At 39.1% G+C, this 21,950-nt stretch overlaps 1 protein-coding gene and 1 long non-coding RNA gene across 2 annotated transcripts in view; one reads left to right on the forward strand and one right to left on the reverse strand.

Moving 5' to 3' along the window:
• Positions 1 to 21,950, reverse strand: part of ipo11 (importin 11) — a 178,408-nt gene that overhangs the window by 125,312 nt on the left and 31,146 nt on the right. Inside the window, exons 8-12 of the mRNA XM_047381873.1 lie at positions 14,450 to 14,498; positions 7,115 to 7,185; positions 6,798 to 6,990; positions 2,682 to 2,834; positions 1,959 to 2,002 (exon numbers count right to left, since the gene is read on the reverse strand). Of these exons, the coding sequence (XP_047237829.1) occupies positions 1,959 to 2,002; positions 2,682 to 2,834; positions 6,798 to 6,990; positions 7,115 to 7,185; positions 14,450 to 14,498 (510 nt within the window). The remainder of the gene's footprint in view (positions 1 to 1,958; positions 2,003 to 2,681; positions 2,835 to 6,797; positions 6,991 to 7,114; positions 7,186 to 14,449; positions 14,499 to 21,950) is intronic.
• LOC124878092 lies at positions 20,198 to 20,760 on the forward strand. Its single transcript, XR_007040657.1, has 3 exons — positions 20,198 to 20,313; positions 20,419 to 20,570; positions 20,659 to 20,760. It is a non-coding gene; the product is annotated as an uncharacterized LOC124878092 (long non-coding RNA).

Raw genomic sequence — 21,950 nt, forward strand, 5'->3', positions numbered from 1 at the left:
ATTTTGGAGCACTTCATGTTTCCATCTGCTGAAAAGCTTTATGGAGATGAAGATTTCATTTTTCAGCACAACCTGGCACCTGCTCACAGTGCCAAAACCACTGGTAAATGGTTTACTGACCATGGTATCACTGTGCTCAATTGGCCTGTCAACTCTCCTGACCTGAACCCCATAGAGAATCTGTGGGATATTGTGAAGAGAACGTTGAGAGACTCAAGACCCAACACTCTGGATGAGCTAAAGGCCGCTATCGAAGCATCCTGGGCCTCCATAAGACCTCAGCAGTGCCACAGGCTGATTGCCTCCATGCCACGCCGCATTGAAGCAGTCATTTCTGCAAAAGGATTCCCGACCAAGTATTGAGTGCATAACTGTACATGATTATTTGAAGGTTGACGTTTTTTGTATTAAAAACACTTTTCTTTTGTTGGTCGGATGAAATATGCTAATTTTGTGAGATAGGACTTTTGGGTTTTCATGAGCTGTATGCCACAATCATCCGTATTAAGACAATAAAAGACCTGAAATATTTCAGTTAGTGTGCAATGAATCTAAAATATATGAATGTTAAATTTTCATCACGACATTATGGAAAATAATGAACTTTATCACAATATGCTAATATTTTGAGAAGGACCTGTAAGTAAACAAAGGGTGCGACCAGATGCAAAGTTAAGTAGTGTCAAGTAGTGTTAAGTAGCTTAGTTTAACATTGTCCTTTCTTGGAGGCAGTGGATTATACATTTAACTAGAGATAAATCAGTCTGAGTAAATTAGATAAATAAAACATAAATTCATTGAAAGCAGCTACATAAGACCCCTGTACATGCACAACTTTCCAATAATCTGCAGCAGTTTAACATGTTTGCGTCATCTGAATTAAACTGCATATTTTCTGCAACAGAAACGTTACCGTGGCAGACCAAGGTCAAATGTGTTCAGTATCAAAACATTAAGAGGATGACAAGCAGCAGCAGCAGTTACTTTCATGGACCACAACTTTGTTGCCCTAAAATACAATTTTGTGAACAGCTGGAAAACTGTAACCTATACTGAGCACAATAGTGGTAGGTGGTAGAGCAGCTTCTCATCTGGCAAACAGCAGTGACAATGATCCAGTCCTCAGGTCATGTAAAAGGTCACATTTTTCTTAACCAGGCCATTATGTTATGAAATTCTGATTAAACCTTTAAGATTATAAGGCCAAATATCTCAAAAGATTATCTCTGTAGACTTCTCAAAGCTATACAACATGCTGCAATAATATGCGATTCTCTATGTTATTTGGGTGCAAAACCTTGTTCTTAAGTCATATTTCTGCTGCATCCTCAGCAAACCCGATGGTGCTTTTGTTGAATAAGGAAGCCCTGTCATTAACAGAGTAAACTTCAAAGAACTAAACACATAACCCTGAGGGACCTATGCTCTATTTCCGATGATATTATGCAGTCAATGTCTGTTATTTTACTCAGAGGATGTCCAAAATTCACAAAGAAATTTGGTTCAGTAGCAATATTGTCTGTACAATGAAACTTTCAATTATCCTCATTTCTCAGGCACGTTGGAATGAAACATGAGCCATAAACTGCTTGGCAACAAAATCCTCAAGGACAAAAAAGTGCTCATCTTTAAAAATATAAATAAATCACTTTCTGTTGACCAAACCTGGATATGGTTAGTATAATATAAAACAAGGTGAAAACCTTAGAAACCGTGCATTTAAAAGGATACATTTATTTACTTGCAACCAGACATACCCAAATAAGATGAAACTACGATGCAAGCTAAGGCTGGTGTCTCTATGGATTACTACTAAAACATATTTGTTTAGGGTTGCTTAGGATATAAAAGGAACGGGTTTCATTCAGTAAGAGCCTATTTGCCCTTCAAGGAGCATTCTGCTATGTATAATCATAAAGACATGGCCTGTGTATCTGTAAAATGTACTTTCAACTTACCCGTAGACTGTACTTCCAAGAGTCACCACCTGTTTCTTCAACAGCTATAAAAATGATAAAAATGTGTATTTATTAAAACTTTTCCATCAAGATTATATGTCACACAGCAGAAACACTGTCCATGCTGACTAAAACACCAATGTGTTTCTGCATTTGTGCAGTTCTATCACACTAAAAGCTAACTGCACTATGAGGCTTAGCATTACGGTCTTTCCAGGTGTCTATAAGATCAGACAAGTCTGTGAGGGTTTTGTGCTTTAACAAGGCTCTATCTGTCCCAGACTGAGCCAAATCCAAGATGTTATTTCACTGCAAAGGTCTCAAAAAGCAATTAAAATGAGCATTTTAAAATGCCATGGGATGACACTAATTGTAAAAAAGCCTTCTAGCCACAGGTTTAGATTTACATTGTTTTAGATTTTCAGTCCTCCAGGTCCAGTAATAGGTTTGGGAGTTTCCAGCACTCATGACTCATACATTTAAATTTTTACAGGTCTATTGCTTCGAACACCTGTGCATTAACATATTTAATATAATCTCATGGAAACTGCAAATAAAGATACTTATCTGATAAGTTTAAATAAAGTCTAAACTGAGAGCCATATTGCAGACTATGATTAATGCAAAACTAGCCAATTCCCCACAGCTTTCGCTGTGCCTGAAAAACAGTCTGCAATCTTATATGTTTAGATTCCAATTGTGTTTAAAGTGTAAGAAACACACCGAAGCTCTCAGGGTCCTCCTCCCACATCGTCAGTTCTTCTTCTGTGAGGAGAAAGTAGTGTGAGACGAGCCGGCGCCCGATCTCTGTCAGCGTGGGGTGAGTGAAGAAGGCTGTCTTGATTTTGTGAGCCTCTAGACTTTCTGCTTTACTCTCTGAAGAACAGGGAAAGGAGAACAGTGTCAAGAACCATAATAATTTGAAACATAATGGTAACATAATACAATGCATTGATTGTAACAAGATAAGCCAGTACCACTTTCCTTTTTATTATTGCACTTTTAAGCACCCCTCAGTTTTAAATTACTTTAAATTACTTTAAAACTGCAATAAAAAAAGGAAGTATGATGTATCTTTATTGAATAGTAGTTCATAATTATTATGCAGTAAGTAAATTCTGGTATTTGATTCCAAATTAAAAATTTTTAAAATAATATGCTAAGTTAAATAATATAATAAATAACATAAGGGTGTCCATCAGTGCGCTTGGCACCAGGACACCCTAGGCAGGAGGTCAATGATCGACTTTGTTGTCGTATCATCAGACCTTTGGCCGCATGTTTTGGACACTCGGGTGAAGAGAGGGGCTGAGCTGTCCACTGATCACCACCTGGTGGTGAGTTGGATCCACTGGAGCAGGAGAAAGCCGGACAGACTTGGCAGGCCCAAGCGCATAATGAGGGTCTGCTGGGAACGCCTGGCGGAGCCCTCGGCCAGGGATGTATTCAACTCCCACCTCCGGGAGAGCTTCGACCAAATCCCAGGGGATGTAGGAGACATAGAGTCCGAGTGGACCATGTTCTCCGCATCTATTGTCGATGCTGCTGCCCGTAGCTGCGGCCGAGTGTGAAGCGGCTGGGATGAAGATCAGCTCCTCCAAGTCAGATGCCATGGTACTCGACCAGAAAAGGGTGGCTTGTCCTCTTCAGTTTGGAGGGGAGTTCCTGCCTCAAGTGGAGGAGTTTAAGTATCTCGGGGTCTTGTTCACGAGTGAGGGAAGAATGGAGCGGGAGATCGACAGACGGATCGGTGCGGCTGCCGCTGTAATGGGGGCGCTGTGCCGGTCCGTTGTGGTGAAGAGAGAGCTGAGCCAAAAAGCAAAGCTCTCGATTTACCGGTCGGTCTATGTTCCTACCCTCACCTATGGCCATGAACTTTGGGTCATGACCAAAAGAACGAGATCCCGGATACAAGCGGCTCAAATGAGCTTCCTCTGTAGGGTGGCCGGGCACTCCCTTAGAGATAGAGTGAAGAGCTCGGCCATCCGGGAGGGGCTCGGAGTAGAGCTGCTGCTCCTCCACATTGAGAGGAGCCAGTTGAGGTGGCTCGGGCATCTATACCGGATGCCTCCTGGACGCCTTCCTCGGGAGGTGTTCCAGGCACATCCCACCGGGAGGAGGCCCAGGGCACGCTGGAGGGACTATGTCTCTCGGCTGGCCTGGGAACGCCTTGGGCTCCCCCCGGAGGAGCTGGAGTAGGTGTCTGGGGGAGAGGGATGTCTGGGCGTCTCCGCTGAGTCTGCTGCCCCCGCAACCCGGTCCCGGATAAAACGGAAGACGACGAGTACAAGTAAATAATATGCTAAGGGAGTTAAAAATTGTGTTTTTAAAGGATAAAACATATTCACCACTTCATTAAAACTTATTTTATCTTCATTCTTGATTAAGACCCTGTTTCAGGATTACTATACATTTTTTATTTTTTAAATTCCATACTTTAAAACAGGGGTTTGTCAGCAGAATGTAAGGTGTTGGTTAAAATGCTAACTGTAACTTGGCTGCAGAAAAGTAATGGCACCAACTCACTTTATAAAACTGGCATCTAATGTGATAAACCCAACACGGTACCACTAGCTTGAGATGCTGGATGGAATTTGGTTGGACAAACGTAACACTATTTTTTGACACATCTTTGAAGCAACCAGACAAGAATTTAAAAAACCCTGCTGGCAAAAGTGTGGACACATGAATGCCATTCACACTTCTATTGTATGGTCATTTCCCAAACTTCCATCATTCTGGAAAGGCATTGTTAAGATCAGTGAATGTATCGTAAATTACAAGCTCCCCAGCTATCCACAGGTATGGTATTCTGGAGTTAATCCCAGCAAACAAAACGTAAAAAAAAAAAGATTACTTATATCTCTTTAAAATACTGACTGGGGCAAACAACAAGGCTAAAACCAGGAATTATAAAATCAAGGCAATAGACATAATTGAAAAGATCTAAATTATGGAGAAAATTCCACCTGCGAATGAAAGTGGGAGGTTTCGAGCAGAAAAAAAAGTTGAAAAGTTTTTTTGTTTTTTGTTTTAACAAATACTGATTCTTTAAAGCACAGACCTAGTTTTAAAACCACATACAGGCCCAGTCTAAAATCCTGATCTGAGAAGGTTTAAATGCCAAAAAGGGAGTGTAAAGAGCCTTTATATTTGCGGTTATCCATGTACAGGTCCTTCTCAAAATATTAGCATATTGTGGTAAAGTTCATTATTTTCCATAATGTCATGATGAAAATTTAACATTCATATATCTTAGATTCATTGCACACTAACTGAAATATTTCAGGTCTTTTATTGTCTTAATACAGATGATTTTGGCATACAGCTCATGAAAACCCAAAATTCCTATCTCACAAAATTAGCATATCATTAAAAGGGTCTCTAAACGAGCTATGAACCTAATCATCTGAATCAACGAGTTAACTCTAAACACCTGCAAAAGATTCCTGAGGCCTTTAAAACTCCCAGCCTGGTTCATCACTCAAAACCCCAATCATGGGTAAGACTGCCGACCTGACTGCTGTCCAGAAGGCCACTATTGACACCCTCGAGCAAGAGGGTAAGACACAGAAAGAAATTTCTGAATGAATAGGCTGTTCCCAGAGTGCTGTATCAAGGCACCTCAGTGGGAAGTCTGTGGGAAGGAAAACTTGTGGCAGAAAACGCTGCACAACGAGAAGAGGTGACCGGACCCTGAGGAAGATTGTGGAGAAGGGCCGATTCCAGACCTTGGGGGACCTGCGGAAGCAGTGGACTGAGTCTGGAGTAGAAACATCCAGAGCCACCGTGCACAGGCGTGTGCAGGAAATGGGCTACAGGTGCCGCATTCCCCAGGTCAAGCCACTTTTGAACCAGAAACAGCGGCAGAAGCGCCTGACCTGGGCTACAGAGAAGCAGCACTGGACTGTTGCTCAGTGGTCCAAAGTACTTTTTTCAGATGAAAGCAAATTCTGCATGTCATTCGGAAATCAAGGTGCCAGAGTCTGGAGGAAGACTGGGGAGAAGGAAATGCCAAAATGCCAGAAGTCCAGTGTCAAGTACCCACAGTCAGTGATGGTCTGGGGTGCCGTGTCAACTGCTGGTGTTGGTCCACTGTGTTTTATCAAGGGCAGGGTCAATGCAGCTAGCTATCAGGAGATTTTGGAGCACTTCATGCTTCCATCTGCTGAAAAGCTTTATGGAGATGAAGATTTCATTTTTCAGCACGACCTGGCACCTGCTCACAGTGCCAAAACCACTGGTAAATGGTTTACTGACCATGGTATCACTGTGCTCAATTGACCTGCCAACTCTCCTGACCTGAACCCCGTAGAGAATCTGTGGGATATTGTGAAGAGAACGTTGAGAGACTCAAGACCCAACGCTCTGGATGAGCTAAAGGCCGCTATCGAAGCATCCTGGGCCTCCATAAGACCTCAGCAGTGCCACAGGCTGATTGCCTCCATGCCACGCCGCATTGAAGCAGTCATTTCTGCAAAAGGATTCCCGACCAAGTATTGAGTGCATAACTGTACATGATTATTTGAAGGTTGACGTTTTTTGTATTAAAAACACTTTTCTTTTATTGGTCGGATGAAATATGCTAATTTTGTGAGATAGGAATTTTGGGTTTTCATGAGCTGTATGCCAAAATCATCCGTATTAAGACAATAAAAGACCTGAAATATTTCAGTTAGTGTGCAATGAATCTAAAATATATGAATGTTAAATTTTCATCATTACATTATAGAAAATAATGAACTTTATCACAATATGCTAATTTTTTGAGAAGGACCTGTACATCTGTGAATCTCCCAATGAGAGGCTCTTCTCTGCTTCAGACGTTTTATAACTCACCGTCGCTGTTCTTGCTAGGTTTGTATGTATCGTTCTTTACAATCATCTTGATGAGGTTCATGCACTGAACAATGAAACGCTCAAAGGTCACTCCCTTTCCGGCAGGTGTGAACACGTAGGTAACGGCAAACTCCAGGGACCGCTGTATTAGGGGAATGAACGCACACGGATGGCACTCCAGGAAATCTAACAACTGCAAGACCCCGAGGAAAGAGAGGTACAGACATGACAGAAAGAAAGCGAGAAAGACATATTTACAGTTTGAAACTACAAGTAGACAATGAGTCATGGCATACCTTTAAGTTAGGTTTACTTACAACTTTAGTGTACAGTATTATCGTCTTTTCCAGCTTTTCTCTGCATGGGCTCTCTGAACCAACCTGCCGACCTGAAACCGAAAAAGAAATGTCACACAGAATTGTTTAACTAAAAGAAACATACATATCAGTTAAAATTACTTGACCTCAACTCTAAAATGCCAGAAATATCACTTTCAATTCATGCTTTTCAGCAACCAATTATTATTATTAGAAACAATGTTAGGACTTTTAGTGAAAACCTGATGTACCATAAATACCGTGGTACATGCTGTTCAACTATGTTGTGTTTTAAGGAAATTATACAGAATACATATATTTGTCGGTGTGGGAAAATATGATACACATCAATTATGACACAAAAAATGCAAAAATCCAGGTTAAAGGGTAAATCTTTCTTTTTCAGTTAGTGGTGTCCAAGTGAGAAAAAAAACATCACATGATAATCTACTCTACCTGGGAAGTGTATACAAGAATGCGCAGAAAAAATTATTTCTGCTATTAAGATTACCCAAAAACATACTGAGCATTTTCTTGTTGAGCACATTCATGCCAAATTTGTATTAACGGGCAGGAGCTACAGGGTCCCTGCTGCTTCCCTTCACATTACAGGCAAAACAACTAAGATTAGTACAAACCTTAAAGTTATTTCATTTTTTGTCTTTTGAAAATATATAGAGGGCAGCTGGAAGATAATTATATTTTAATAGGAGTCAATTAACCCTGAAGAAAACCCACAGATATTCACTCTCACCAGTTGTATAAAAAATATATATATATTTAAAGTGAGGCTAATGGGGTTTTTAAGTTTCTAAGAGGAACTACGGTCACCATCCACTCTGTTGCATCTCATTAGAGAGCGGTTTAAAGCAGAAGCAATAAAACAGTTTGGAGTTTAATACATACTAATATAAAATGTGTTTTTGCCTACAGGTCTCTGAGGATTTGGAAAATTAGATAGCATGATGTCAATTTTAACAGTGAGATGACAGCAAAGTTAGGGATGCACAATATATCAGCGTTAACATCGGTTTCGGCGGATTTTAGTGATTTTAAAAATATCAGTATCGGCCTAAAAAGTAAAACAGGAGAGGGAGGGGTGTCAGTCAGCCATGTGGTATTCGTTTAGGCATGTTACAGTGATGCAGTGCAGGACAGTAGAGTGTTACACTGAAGCAGAGAAGCAATTTCAGCAGTGTGGTCATTTTTTCACAGTCTCAAAAGGGTAGTGATATATATATATAATATACAAGATCTGGAAATATCGGATATCGATATCAGCCTGAATTTTCATATCAGTGCATCCCTAAGCAGAATATATTATATAGGTTTTACATCTAGATTAAAGCTACGGATTCATATACAGGTCCTTCTCAAAAAATTAGCATATTGTGATAAAGTTAATTATTTTCCATAATGTCATGATGAAAATTTAACATTCATATATTTTAGATTCATTGCACACTAACTGAAATATTTCAGGTCTTTTATTGTCTTAATACAGATGATTTTGGCATACAGCTCATGAAAACCCAAAATTCCTATCTCACAAAATTAGCATATTTCATCCGACCAATAAAAGAAAAGTGTTTTTAATACAAAAAACGTCAACCTTCAAATAATCATGTACAGTTATGCACTCAATACTTGGTCGGGAATCCTTTTGCAGAAATGACTGCTTCAATGCGGCGTGGCATGGAGGCAATCAGCCTGTGGCACTGCTGAGGTCTTATGGAGGCCCAGGATGCTTCGATAGCGGCCTTTAGCTCATCCAGAGTGTTGGGTCTTGAGTCTCTCAACGTTCTCTTCACAATATCCCACAGATTCTCTATGGGGTTCAGGTCAGGAGAGTTGGCAGGCCAATTGAGCACAGTGATACCATGGTCAGTAAACCATTTACCAGTGGTTTTGGCACTGTGAGCAGGTGCCAGGTCGTGCTGAAAAATGAAATCTTCATTTCCATAAAGCTTTTCAGCAGATGGAAGCATGAAGTGCTCCAAAATCTCCTGATAGCTAGCTGCATTGACCCTGCCCTTGATAAAACACAGTGGACCAACACCAGCAGCTGACACGGCACCCCAGACCATCACTGACTGTGGGTACTTGACACTGGACTTCTGGCATTTTGGCATTTCCTTCTCCCCAGTCTTCCTCCAGACTCTGGCACCTTGATTTCCGAATGACATGCAGAATTTGCTTTCATCCGAAAAAAGTACTTTGGACCACTGAGCAACAGTCCAGTGCTGCTTCTCTGTAGCCCAGGTCAGGCGCTTCTGCCGCTGTTTCTGGTTCAAAAGTGGCTTGACCTGGGGAATGCGGCACCTGTAGCCCATTTCCTGCACACGCCTGTGCACGGTGGCTCTGGATGTTTCTACTCCAGACTCAGTCCACTGCTTCCGCAGGTCCCCCAAGGTCTGGAATCGGCCCTTCTCCACAATCTTCCTCAGGGTCCGGTCACCTCTTCTCGTTGTGCAGCGTTTTCTGCCACACTTTTTCCTTCCCACAGACTTCCCACTGAGGTGCCTTGATACAGCACTCTGGGAACAGCCTATTCGTTCAGAAATTTCTTTCTGTGTCTTACCCTCTTGCTTGAGGGTGTCAATAGTGGCCTTCTGGACAGCAGTCAGGTCGGCAGTCTTACCCATGATTGGGGTTTTGAGTGATGAACCAGGCTGGGAGTTTTAAAGGCCTCAGGAATCTTTTGCAGGTGTTTAGAGTTAACTCGTTGATTCAGATGATTAGGTTCATAGCTCGTTTAGAGACCCTTTTAATGATATGCTAATTTTGTGAGATAGGAATTTTGGGTTTTCATGAGCTGTATGCCAAAATCATCCGTATTAAGACAATAAAAGACCTGAAATATTTCAGTTAGTGTGCAATGAATCTAAAATATATGAATGTTAAATTTTCATCATGACATTATGGAAAATAATTAACTTTATCACAATATGCTAATATTTTGAGAAGGACCTGTAGAAATACAGAATATCAAAAAAGATTCTGGAACACCCTTAGTAAAGACACAGGCTGACTTCCACCATGCTACACTGCATTAAAGCAGTAGTCCATGGAAAATCAGCCCCAACCAAGAAGATGGACACATTTCAGCAGGATTAACATTATGAAAAAAACAAAAATCAGTCTTATGTAATATATATTTTTTAGCTATAAACAAATAAATCTGTATTGTGTTATGAATGTAATGTTGTCAGATTTTTGAATTTAATTACTAATAATCAATAAACTCTGCATTGATATTTTAATTATAAGGATTGACCTAAAACTCTATAGACCGTATCCAGTTGTCTGATGTAAAGGTTGAGCTTTGTTTCCTTTTCATTTTCAAGCCATTTTATTTATTTATATGTTTCAATCAGTAACAAAAATGTTCCTAAATAAGTTGTGGGAAAAAGAATATGCTACCTGGTTGCACAGCCACCCACCCTGTTTTACAGCATAAATAAAAGTGTAAAGAAAACGCATTTGTGCAATGCTTACAATTTGTATGTTTGGAGCTCAATACATGTTTCAACTGAAAGCCTTACTAGCAGTTGCACTTATTACAAATAACCACACTGTTATAGCACAAACAAACTGAAATCTACTGTTGAGTTAGTTTCTTCATCAGTACACCTGGCATTAAATCACATCCTAAATGAAGCATGCTGACAACAACACTTTAATTAAAATGAGGCTGTAATGAAGTGTGGATTAGTATTAACAGCAGCTTTTTGTTCCAGAAGCTGCAGCAGGTTGGGAAAAGAGCAGCGAGAGAGGGGGTGGTCAGAAAGAATCTCTACATGAATTTAGTTTTGATTTAACGTTATGTTACCAACTTCACCTTGCTGCTTTGTTTCAGTCTTTGTGCTTGTTGCTCTTTGCAGTAAGATAGAGTTAATACGTTTTAATATAAACTGCCTACACAATATATCAAGATGCTGGTGAAAATAAAGATGTCCCATATTTATTGGTTACTTTAACAACATAATAGTCTCTGGGATTCTTCAAGTCATTGAGAACTGGCTGCTTCATTCTTCCATTTGATTTCAGTTCTATCAGGTACTTCACTGGTGGCACTGCATTATTGTTAACTGGCTCTACAACTGCTTTGTTGGCTTCTTTCTGATTTTTGTCCAAATCCTGCATTGTGTAAATCAATACACTATTGCATCTTATTGACTGTGTGCCCATGCGGTTAAAACTCTGTTTCCAGGTGTGACAGTCAGTAATGTTAGCAGACGTGATGCAAAGTCATCAAAGTCACAGCGGTCACACTCGGCCAATCAAGACAGAAATAGATGTCAAAAGAATTAAAGGGAATCCTCTGGTTTTTCACACATGCATAGCTTTATAAAATAGCTTTCAATAATAAAGTGGCAGATGAGAATGGACATGTGACCTCAGTTGGAAGGCAGACATAAAAAATCAAGACCCAGACAACCGAGTGGACATAATTAGGTCTTAAACTGCAAAGCTAAAACTTTTTAATTTGTCAAAGGCGAAATACTCGAGTGAGTTAGATGTCACATAAATTTAAATATAGATAACACTGAACCCTGTCAGTATGGATATATTGTTTATTCAGGAACAAGTTTTTTCTTTATATTGTAGATGTGCATTCATGTTATCTCCACTATTTTAATGCTAGAACCTTGCTTTTCCAACTACATTGCTTTGATGAATGCACATCGGACCATTCAAGGTCGACTTTGGAAATCCTGAAACCTAGATAACTTTGTTTGACAACATGTCTTTGTTTCCCCAAATCTACAAATTTGTAGGCCATGTTTTTGGAAAATAGGTTCACATTAAAAAACCACTGAGAAAAAAAAAATAGTTTCAACTTTTAAACAATACAATCATAAACTTTGTGTTGTAATGGGCATTTTACGTGGTAGACGAACACAAAGTAGTACATACTTGTGACGTGAAAGAAAAACTATTTTTATTTTCTCCTAACTGATATCTGAAACGTGTGGCATGCATATGTATTCGAACCCTTTTAGTTTGATACTGCAAAATAAAAGCCTGTGCAACAAACGCCTTCAGAGAACATTTAATTAGGAAGATCCACATGTCATTTAATCTCTTTATACATTTCAGCTCAAAATTATTAATAGCTCTGGCAGATTTAGGTTTAATTCTTTATTTATTTTACCAACATGTTTTGATCCGGCTTAAATTTAACAAAAAAATATGTAAAGGGACTTAAAAATTAGAGTGAAGGAGGCCTTTAAGCTGCAAAGACTAGGGGATTATGACTACAGAAAGATTATCAAAATATCAGTGGAAACATGCAAAACGTTGCTCAGCAATTATAAGAAGGGTTTCATTGCTGTAATGCCAATAAAGATATTTCTAGAGTGGTATAATTAATCTGACATGCCATTTTTTAATAAAATGTAATAAAAGATATTTTTTTAATTGACCTGTCAGTGATGCTTGCTTCTTTTCCAAACAAAGTTCTTGGTTTAATGAAAATTTCAAATCTAAATCTACCAGTGGTATGAATAATTCTGATTTTAACCGTATATGGAGATGAGTAAACGTTTACCTGCCAATGATTTTTGAATAAAAACAATGTTTAGTGATTGAAATACTAAAATCATAAATATGCTAAGGCAAAGCTCTCAAAGTATATTTTTAGGTCCAGCTGATTGCTAAATTAAACTGATTGGATTTCCTTCCTTTAGATCAGAAACACAACTAAAACTGTCTGATTTTATTTCAGCTTTTAAGCTGACACCAAGAATATGCAGACTGGGTGTCAAACTATCTAAATGGGGGCATAGCTATGGGTGAGCCTGGATGGGCCTATGCCCACCCACTTTGTACCAGGACTCACCCAATCAAATTGCTTTCTTAATAAAGTTAAATTATCTATATAATTCTGATTTATTTTTGACAAGCGTCACTCAAAGTTATCATAAAGTAAAATAAAATGAAACAGTATGAAACCTAAATCAACAGTATTAATATATGCGTGGTGGTGATAGGAGGTAACAATTCCATCTTTGCAAGACTTTCTGTCGTTGGCTGTTTTGAATAACATCAGCGTTGCCAAGTCCGCTTGTTAGAGGCGACTTTGGGCTTGTTTTTCTCTAAAGTTGCTTGCAAATCTCATGAGTTGCGGGCTGCTGTTTTTGGGGTTTGTTTTTGAACGTGAAGTTTTCTTATCTGGGTTTGGCTTTCTTACCAAGCAAAACCCCTTGATATATGAAGCAAAACAGGAGTGGTAGGTAGTTTGTCCTTTCCACACCCCCTGGTTAGACAGATAACCAAACTGGTAGGTTTAAAGAGGACACCTATGGCCTAATGTGGGCCGCAGGTTCTTTGCTCCCTGCATCATCAACATTTGGAAAACTGAAGATTCTGTGAAACCCAGCTGAGTGGTTAACATAACCATCACAGAGGCTGAGAACTCTGAGAACAGTTAAAATGCAAAATCAACACGGGACACAGGTATCTATCTTTAATGAAACTGTTATACATATTTCCCAATGTCAGCTCGCTGCTTAAGATTCTCATAACCCTGCCGATCACGTACAGTAGAAAGACTGTTCTCAACTACAAATCGAATAAAACAAGACTGAGGGCCTCGATGTCAACTCCACACTTGAACAACTTTGCCCTTTCGTCTTTTGAACGGAACCTGTGCGACTCTTAGGATTATGATGAAATAATATCCATCTTCAACAGCCAGCCCCAGCGCCTTCGCTTTGTCTCGTAGGAGGTATTGTGGATGTATTATTACAACTGTAAATGTAGGCCTACATTTTTTTATTTTGCTTTAGTTTATTTGTTGGACGATTTTGTAACAGGTTATGGGAGCGTTGCTCAAAATCATACAGTGATGGTAATAACATTCTTGCGATGCTGGTTTTTGAACATTGAGTTGTTTTGTGTTAGTGCTTGTATTATTGTATTGCACTTCTTTTAAAACACACTAACAACCTGATCAAAGAAATGAGTTGAAGGTTTTTTTTGGTTTGTTTTTTGTTTTACTATGTCTTTGAGCAATAACTGTTACAGGTTTACTATGTTTTATTTGGCCCAGATGTTTTGTTCGAAGTTGTTTCTGTCTGTTTCTGGTAGACACATAGACACATATCTGTTGAAACAAAAGTGGAACTTAAAAATAAATGTACTTTCAATTATAATTATTTGGCCAACGCATTTTTTTATTAGGCCTGGCTGAAAAGTAATTTCTGGCTACGCCACTGTATCTAAAGCACACATTGTGCATTCACTAGATGAAATACAGATAAGTGTTTCATCACTGAAAGGAAAGTCAAGGATCAAAGAATCAAGTCAGGAAAAGAGGAAAGTACTTACAGCATTCCAAGAACTGTTTCAGCCTTTCAAACACTGCATTCAGGAAACCCTGAAAAAGAAGAAATGAAGACAGACCGAGATAAGGTTAATCTGCTAACATGTCAGCTACTGAATCATGATTGATTAACCTGTATCTCAGGGAAGCAGACATACTAATACATAGACTGCATGTCTATGTGTACATGTAGGCACACTTGCCTTACAGGTCCTTCTCAAAATATTAGCATATTGTGATAAAGTTCATTATTTTCCATAATGTCATGATGAAAATTTAACATTCATATATTTTAGATTCATTGCACACTAACTGAAATATTTCAGGTCTTTATTGTCTTAATACGGATGATTTTGGCATACAGCTCATGAAAACCCAAAATTCCTATCTCACAAAATTAGCATATCATTAAAAGGGTCTCTAAACGAGCTATGAACCTAATCATCTGAATCAACGAGTTAACTCTAAACACCTGCAAAAGATTCCTGAGGCCTTTAAAACTCCCAGCCTGGTTCATCACTCAAAACCCCAATCATGGGTAAGACTGCCGACCTGACTGCTGTCCAGAAGGCCACTATTGACACCCTCAAGCAAGTGGGAAGGAAAAAGTGTGGCAGCAAACGCTGCACAACGAGAAGAGGTGACCGGACCCTGAGGAAGATTGTGGAGAAGGGCCGATTCCAGACCTTGGGGGACCTGCGGAACCAGTGGACTGAGTCTGGAGTAGAAACATCCAGAGCCACCGTGCAAAGGCGTGTGCAGGAAATGGGCTACAGGTGCCACATTCCCCAGTCCTGGGCTACAGAGAAGCAGCACTGGACTGTTGCTCAGTGGTCCAAAGTACTTTTTTCGGATGAAAGCAAATTCTGCATGTCATTCGGAAATCAAGGTGCCAGAGTCTGGAGGAAGACTGGGGAGAAGGAAATGCCAAAATGCCAGAAGTCCAGTGTCAAGTACCCACAGTCAGTGATGGTCTGGGGTGCCGTGTCAGCTGCTGGTGTTGGTCCACTGTGTTTTATCAAGGGCAGGGTCAATGCAGCTAGCTATCAGGAGATTTTGGAGCACTTCATGCTTCCATCTGCTGAAAAGCTTTATGGAAATGAAGATTTCATTTTTCAGCACGACCTGGCACCTGCTCACAGTGCCAAAACCACTGGTAAATGGTTTACTGACCATGGTATCACTGTGCTCAATTGGCCTGCCAACTCTCCTGACCTGAACCCCATAGAGAATCTGTGGGATATTGTGAAGAGAACGTTGAGAGACTCAAGACCCAACACTCTGGATGAGCTAAAGGCCGCTATCGAAGCATCCTGGGCCTCCATAAGACCTCAGCAGTGCCACAGGCTGATTGCCTCCATGCCACGCCGCAGTGAAGCAGTCATTTCTGCAAAAGGATTCCCGACCAAGTATTGAGTGCATAACTGTACATGATTATTTGAAGGTTGACGTTTTTTGTATTAAAAACACTTTTCTTTTATTGGTCGGATGAAATATGCTACTTTTGTGAGATAGGAATTTTGGGTTTTCATGAGCTGTATGCCAAAATCATCCGTATTAAGACAATAAAAGACCTGAAATATTTCAGTTAGTGTGCAATGAATCTAAAATATATGAATATTAAATTTTCATCATTACATTATAGAAAATAATGAACTTTATCACAATATGCTAATTTTTTGAGAAGGACCTGTATGTGCCTATGAATATAAATAAAGCTCTGAGCTCCACAGTATGAAAGAGAATCAATTTTCTGTAGCTTGGTGTTGTAGCAGCTTAGCATGAGAAATTAGGTGATAGATGGAGGGGCTCTCTGTTTAATTCAGCATTAATGTTCAGCCACGAGGTCAATAGCAGCGTCATTAATCACACATCTCGAAAGCCCATTTCAGACAGCAACTAAGGTTCCCAACAGTGTTGGTGCAGGATAGGAAGGGTCACAACTAAAGCACAAATAAATTAGTGGGAGATGATAGAGAACACAGATTACAACAGCCATTACTTATGATTCTGTTGGGAATTTGGTAAGACGGAGAAGCAAAGCAGGTGCCATAAAAAGAAGGAAATTTGAAAAAACATGTTTTTTAAACAATTAAAAGCGCAACATCATCATAGTTAACTGTCACTGTAAACTTTATATACAACAAAATTAAAGACCACTCTTTCCAGTAAATATCTAACACTGTGTTACATTCTAGAGGACTTCGATGCATAGAGAAATTTTAAATCCATAAATCCCATTATTTATCTAAATATCCATGCAAGGCCTAATATGACCAACTTAAATTATTGTGAACGCTTCACAGTTACAGCCAGCTGAACTATGATTAGTACCAGCAGCACTACAAATAGACGGTACATATAGAAATTAGAAGTGGATTAGTAAATGCTACCTGGCCATAGGGATGGGTACCAAATTCTGTACTTTTAGAGGTACCGACCAAATTCCTTCAGTACTACCGAGTACCAACTCACGTAACATAAAACGGTATCATGTTTTGCAGCTCTTGCTTTCGGCACTGTTGGCGCGCCAGAATCCACAAGCGACTTGTTTGCAGCCAGCAACACGGAGGAAGAAATGTTAGAATTATTTGGTGATGGCAACAGCGACGATGCAAGTGAGGCAGCCACATCAGCATCTTCGTCTGCTCCGGGTAAGTAAGTCTAGACATGAAATTAGCATTAGCATGACATTTTAACTTGCATTAGTTATCAGCTCGGTTCCTCGTATTTTGTAACGTTTGTTTCATTTGACATTTATTACAACAAAAAGACACACAAAAGTACAGAAAATTGGTACCGTTCAGAACCGGTATCGATTTCCAGGTACAGAGTATCGGTTCAAAGGTGAAAGGTACCCATCCCTAAGTGGCCATATTATAGAGCAAACTTTGAACAAACGTTTTTTGTCCATGTACAACTTTTACATTAGAATATGAAATTATATTGAGAGTCCCCCTTTACTGAAGTTACATTTTTAATAAAAATAAAGAAAATATAAATATTGCACATGAAATTGTACTTAATGTACCTCTAAAAGTGATGAATATGCAGGGGTGCAGGTGCAAAAACAGTGATCACCAGTAATGTAAATTATAGACATAATTCACCTTGTAGAATCAGTATTTAGAAGTGCTACAGCCTATGGGTAGCTGTTTTTAAAGTGGTTTGTTCAAAACTCCTAAACCTCCTGCCAGAGCACAGAAGGTTAAAGAGTGCATGATCAGGGTGTGAAAAGAATTTTCTTAGCCCTGAAGAGACTGCTAGCGTTTTTCCACCAAAGGAACTCTTGTTCATGAATTGGTTCGTTACGCGTCCCTTCAAATGTTGGTGTTTGGTTGAGCACCAACGAGCTTTTCCACCAGTTTTGGAAACCAAGCATGTGTCATCAACAGTGGCTGTTATACAGCGTAATAGCTAGACAGCTGAACTTGCTGAGCTGCGCCCAATGTTCCTTTTAATGCAAAAAGAGAATCAGAATCAGCTTTATTACTAAGTTTATACAGACAAACAAGGAATATGACAGTCTGATGTTTTGAAGGGCTTTCTGCTGAAAGAAACCATCTAATGGTGGCAGAAAGCACCACAAAAACACGCAGAAAACGAGAGACCAAAGTTCGGAGGCTACCATCAGCGGCGCTATCTTGGATCCAAACATCCATAAGGTATAGTTAATACAAAAAAGAAGACGGCAACTTCGTCAGAAAAATGGTACATGCCATGTTTTCATTTGTATGTGTTCAACATCCCCAAGTGTAACGGAAACAAGTAGCTGTACAATATACGTTTAGTCTGTTCTTGCAAACATATAAATAATGTGTATGCCGTCTGTTCTTCGTCTTCGCCACCGTACTTGTTGCTATTGCCTGCAGCTTTGACTCGCCCAGGGTGATGTTGCGGCTCGTGCAGAAAAAGCAAGTATTCTGCGGTTGCCGAGTTGAACCAGAATTCAGGCTCTGGAACCTGTTTGTCAGCGAAACACAGTACCAGTTCAGAGTCACGTTCAGGAATCGAAACTGGCTGCGAAACCCGTTGGTAGAAAAGGGGTATAAGGGAACTCAGTCGAAAGTATAGTTCATGGATTCAGTAGAAAATATATTCCTGTGCAGCACTTTAGTATTTTGATTTTATCTTGGTTATGCAAATTTTCCAAATCCAAGCAGTTTAAACCTGAATGCTTTTTGAATTTAAGCACATAAGGTGATGTCTATTTGTATATTAATGCCCAAGGTGCTCAAACCAGAGTACCGCCAAATAGGAAACACCACCAAGACCGATATCAAACAAATATCTGAAGATAAACGTCTCCAAAGCTTTATGGACCAATGCTATGAGAATGACTATTGGTGGGACTTGGTGGCTGGGCTTTTGGCTGAAACAAAGCCAAAAGAGGTCCATTTAAACAGGCGCCAGCAAGATGGAGGTGGAGTATAAGTATGGGCTGGAATTATCAAAGATGAGCTAGTTGAAGCTTTTTTGGGTTCAATGTAAGCCTCAAAGATGAACTCACAGATCTACTGTCAGTTTTTTGAAGACTTTCATCAAGCAAAGGTAGAGGACAAAGTCTGCATCTTTCAAGAAAAACATGAACTACGTGCGGGATAATGCTCCACTGCATGTATCCAAGTACTCCACAGCATGGGTGACCGTTAAAGGTCTATAGACTAAAGAATAATGACATGGCCCCTTCCTTACCTGACCTAAACCCTAAAAAATGTGGGCTCTTCCTAAACAGGAGATGTATGGTGAAGGAAAACAAAGCTGTCTGAATAGAGTCTGGGAGACCGTGGCTGATGCTACACAGAAAGTTGATCATCAACAGATCATGAAACTGACAGACTCAATGGCTGAGTGGGTTGTGACTATTATTAAGAATTAAAGAGTGGCTATAATGGTCACTGATTTTTTCTTTATGTCAGAAATGTTTCTTTATAAATTTCTGAGATATTATTGTTCTCCCTTTAACAAATGAAAAAGCGAGAAAAGGAAAATTGTAGTTTTTTTATTCATATGCATATTTCTAATATTTTCTGATATCTGCCTAATAAATGTGCACACACATATTCTAAATCGCCTAAAATCATATTTTTACATTTATTAATATTTTGGATTGACTGCATTTGTTCAATAACAATTCATTTTCAAACCAACAACATTCCCAGTAATTGTGCATACAGTGTAAAAACAGCTCAAAGATAAGAGACCGTGAGTTCATGTTATTCCTCTGCAAATCCAAGTATTTATTAATGTCTGTGATTGTTCCCTGTGTCTTGTCTTAAATTATGCAGATCAGAAGTGAAGCTGACTCTGAAGTATTAAACACGGAGTAATATTTAGATTTGTCGTTGGTTCTTCATGACCTTCCTTCTTCGAGATTGCGCTAGGTTGTCAGTGCCAGAGCTGGTGCTCATGGTAGCTGAAACAAAGAACTGGTGCCATTACCCGAACCAGTTCAGCACTGAAATCCAAATCGGATGGACAATAATAAGAAAATGAATGGAAAAAAACAGAGTACAGATTAAAGTCTTTAGGTACTTTTGTTAATAGACACACAATTTTCTAGTCCCTAAGGACATACCTGACATGTTTCAAGGGAGACTTCTGTCTTTATCAAAGGTGTCACTAGTTGGTATGTGACGCAACAAAATCAGCTGTTGTTTCCAATGAACAAATGAACTTTATTGGAATACTACAGATTATAGAACTAAATACAGTTCTATAATGTTACATACTAAGCCGTGGAAAGAGGAGATGATGACTTTAAAGGAAACTTAGAACTGCTTGCCAAAATATTTCCCACTGTGGATGAAAGAGCACTGCTCCAGAAATGGACTAGTTTCAAGGTCCATGTTGGCCAGGGCTTGTTAAGGTAAACTGCAGGAGCAAAATGTATTTTTGTTTTAATGTTGTTTTTTTAGATATTCAGTTTTCCTTAAAAAATATAGTCTTTAAAACATTTGCTGAATCATTTTAGATTAGTCACAGTTGGAGGTGATGCAGGAACTGGCCTCTGACTTTGATGAAACGAAGCTCCTCTACCCAAATCTGGCTCTACTCTCTGACATTGCATTAACAGATCCAGTGTCAAATGTCAACTGTGAAAGAGACTTCTCGGCCATGAACAGGGTAAGTATGTTGTTTTTTTCACTTTTCTACTAGCAGTTTATGTGGGTATACTATTTTCTAATGTCAGTTATGTGATTATTTTCAATAGATAAAGACAGACTTCAGAAACAGGCTGCAGGGGAAAAGCCTCAATGCATGTCTGCGCATCAAAATAAATGGACCTTCTGTGGCTGAAATGGACTACCAAAAGGCTCTTGAAGGGTTCTTTAAAAAAAAAAAAAAAAAACAGAAGTATTTTCAGTAATATCTTACATTAACAAGTAATTAAATATTCAATATAAGAAAAATAAAAACATTTTTTAAACAAAAACATGGTGGGGCCTGCCCTAGCGACACCTACCACTGGGCTTAGCCAGTTTTCTGGGGGAAACCCTGCAATACTATACATATGCTTCTATAGTTTCTGAAAGGGCTGTTATATTATGAAAAATAAAACATGACATTTTGGTCAGAGGTGAAATCATGATTACAGAACACGTTTACTCACCAGGTTTTTAGGTCTTTTGGAGAAGACAATGAAACTGAAATAAAAATATAAATAACTAAACAGGCCTAGCTCTAACTAATGTGCCTGTTTAGGGATGAAACAAAGAAACCAAAGGCTTTTTGTTTCTGACAAACAATATTTAATTTTGCTTCACTGATGCAGAGCTTGTTTAAAAATAAAGCATAAAAAAATGATTTAAAGGACTTAAAAAAAACTTGTCTTTTTTAGTCTGCATGAAAACTGCCAAAATAATTATTCAGAGTCAATATTTTCTGCAGTATGGTTCTCCATCAGTGCCTGTGATTGCAAAACAGCCTTCAGTTGTCTGAAATGATTGTCATGTGTGATGAGTCTTCTTACAAGCGGCTTAATACCAGAGACTCAAGAATAAATGCTACAAACTACTGCCAGAGGGCTGTGACAGAGCAAACAGAGTTCAAGGAAGCAGTGCCAAAGAAAGACTGATGGTTGCACTGCTTGTAGTTTAAAAAGACTTCAACCTGAACACACTGCACACTAAACAAATCAATACTATACACGGCCGTGCCTGTGTGAGGGGGAATAACTAGTTAGTAGTGATTGTAGTCCAAAGAAAATCACAGGACAGACCAAAAAAGCCTAAATTGCTTGTTCTGCTGGAAATATGATTAGTCTTCAGATATGTTTAAACAGCTTCCTGTGAAAAATGTGCTACCTAAAAGGTGGAAAAAACTTAAGGCAAAAGGAAAGACCAACAAAAGCTGTTAGGAAAATAAACAAAATGAAGACGTGTTTACCATCAATCAGATTAATTACACCTAATCAAGGATTACATGTATTGTTGACAGTTTTACAGTACTTCTACAATCAAAAACAGTTCTCTGAATAATAAATGAACACTCAAAATCTTAGTC

Source organism: Girardinichthys multiradiatus, chromosome 12 (assembly GCF_021462225.1).
Source record: "Girardinichthys multiradiatus isolate DD_20200921_A chromosome 12, DD_fGirMul_XY1, whole genome shotgun sequence".
NCBI lineage: Eukaryota > Metazoa > Chordata > Actinopteri > Cyprinodontiformes > Goodeidae > Girardinichthys > Girardinichthys multiradiatus.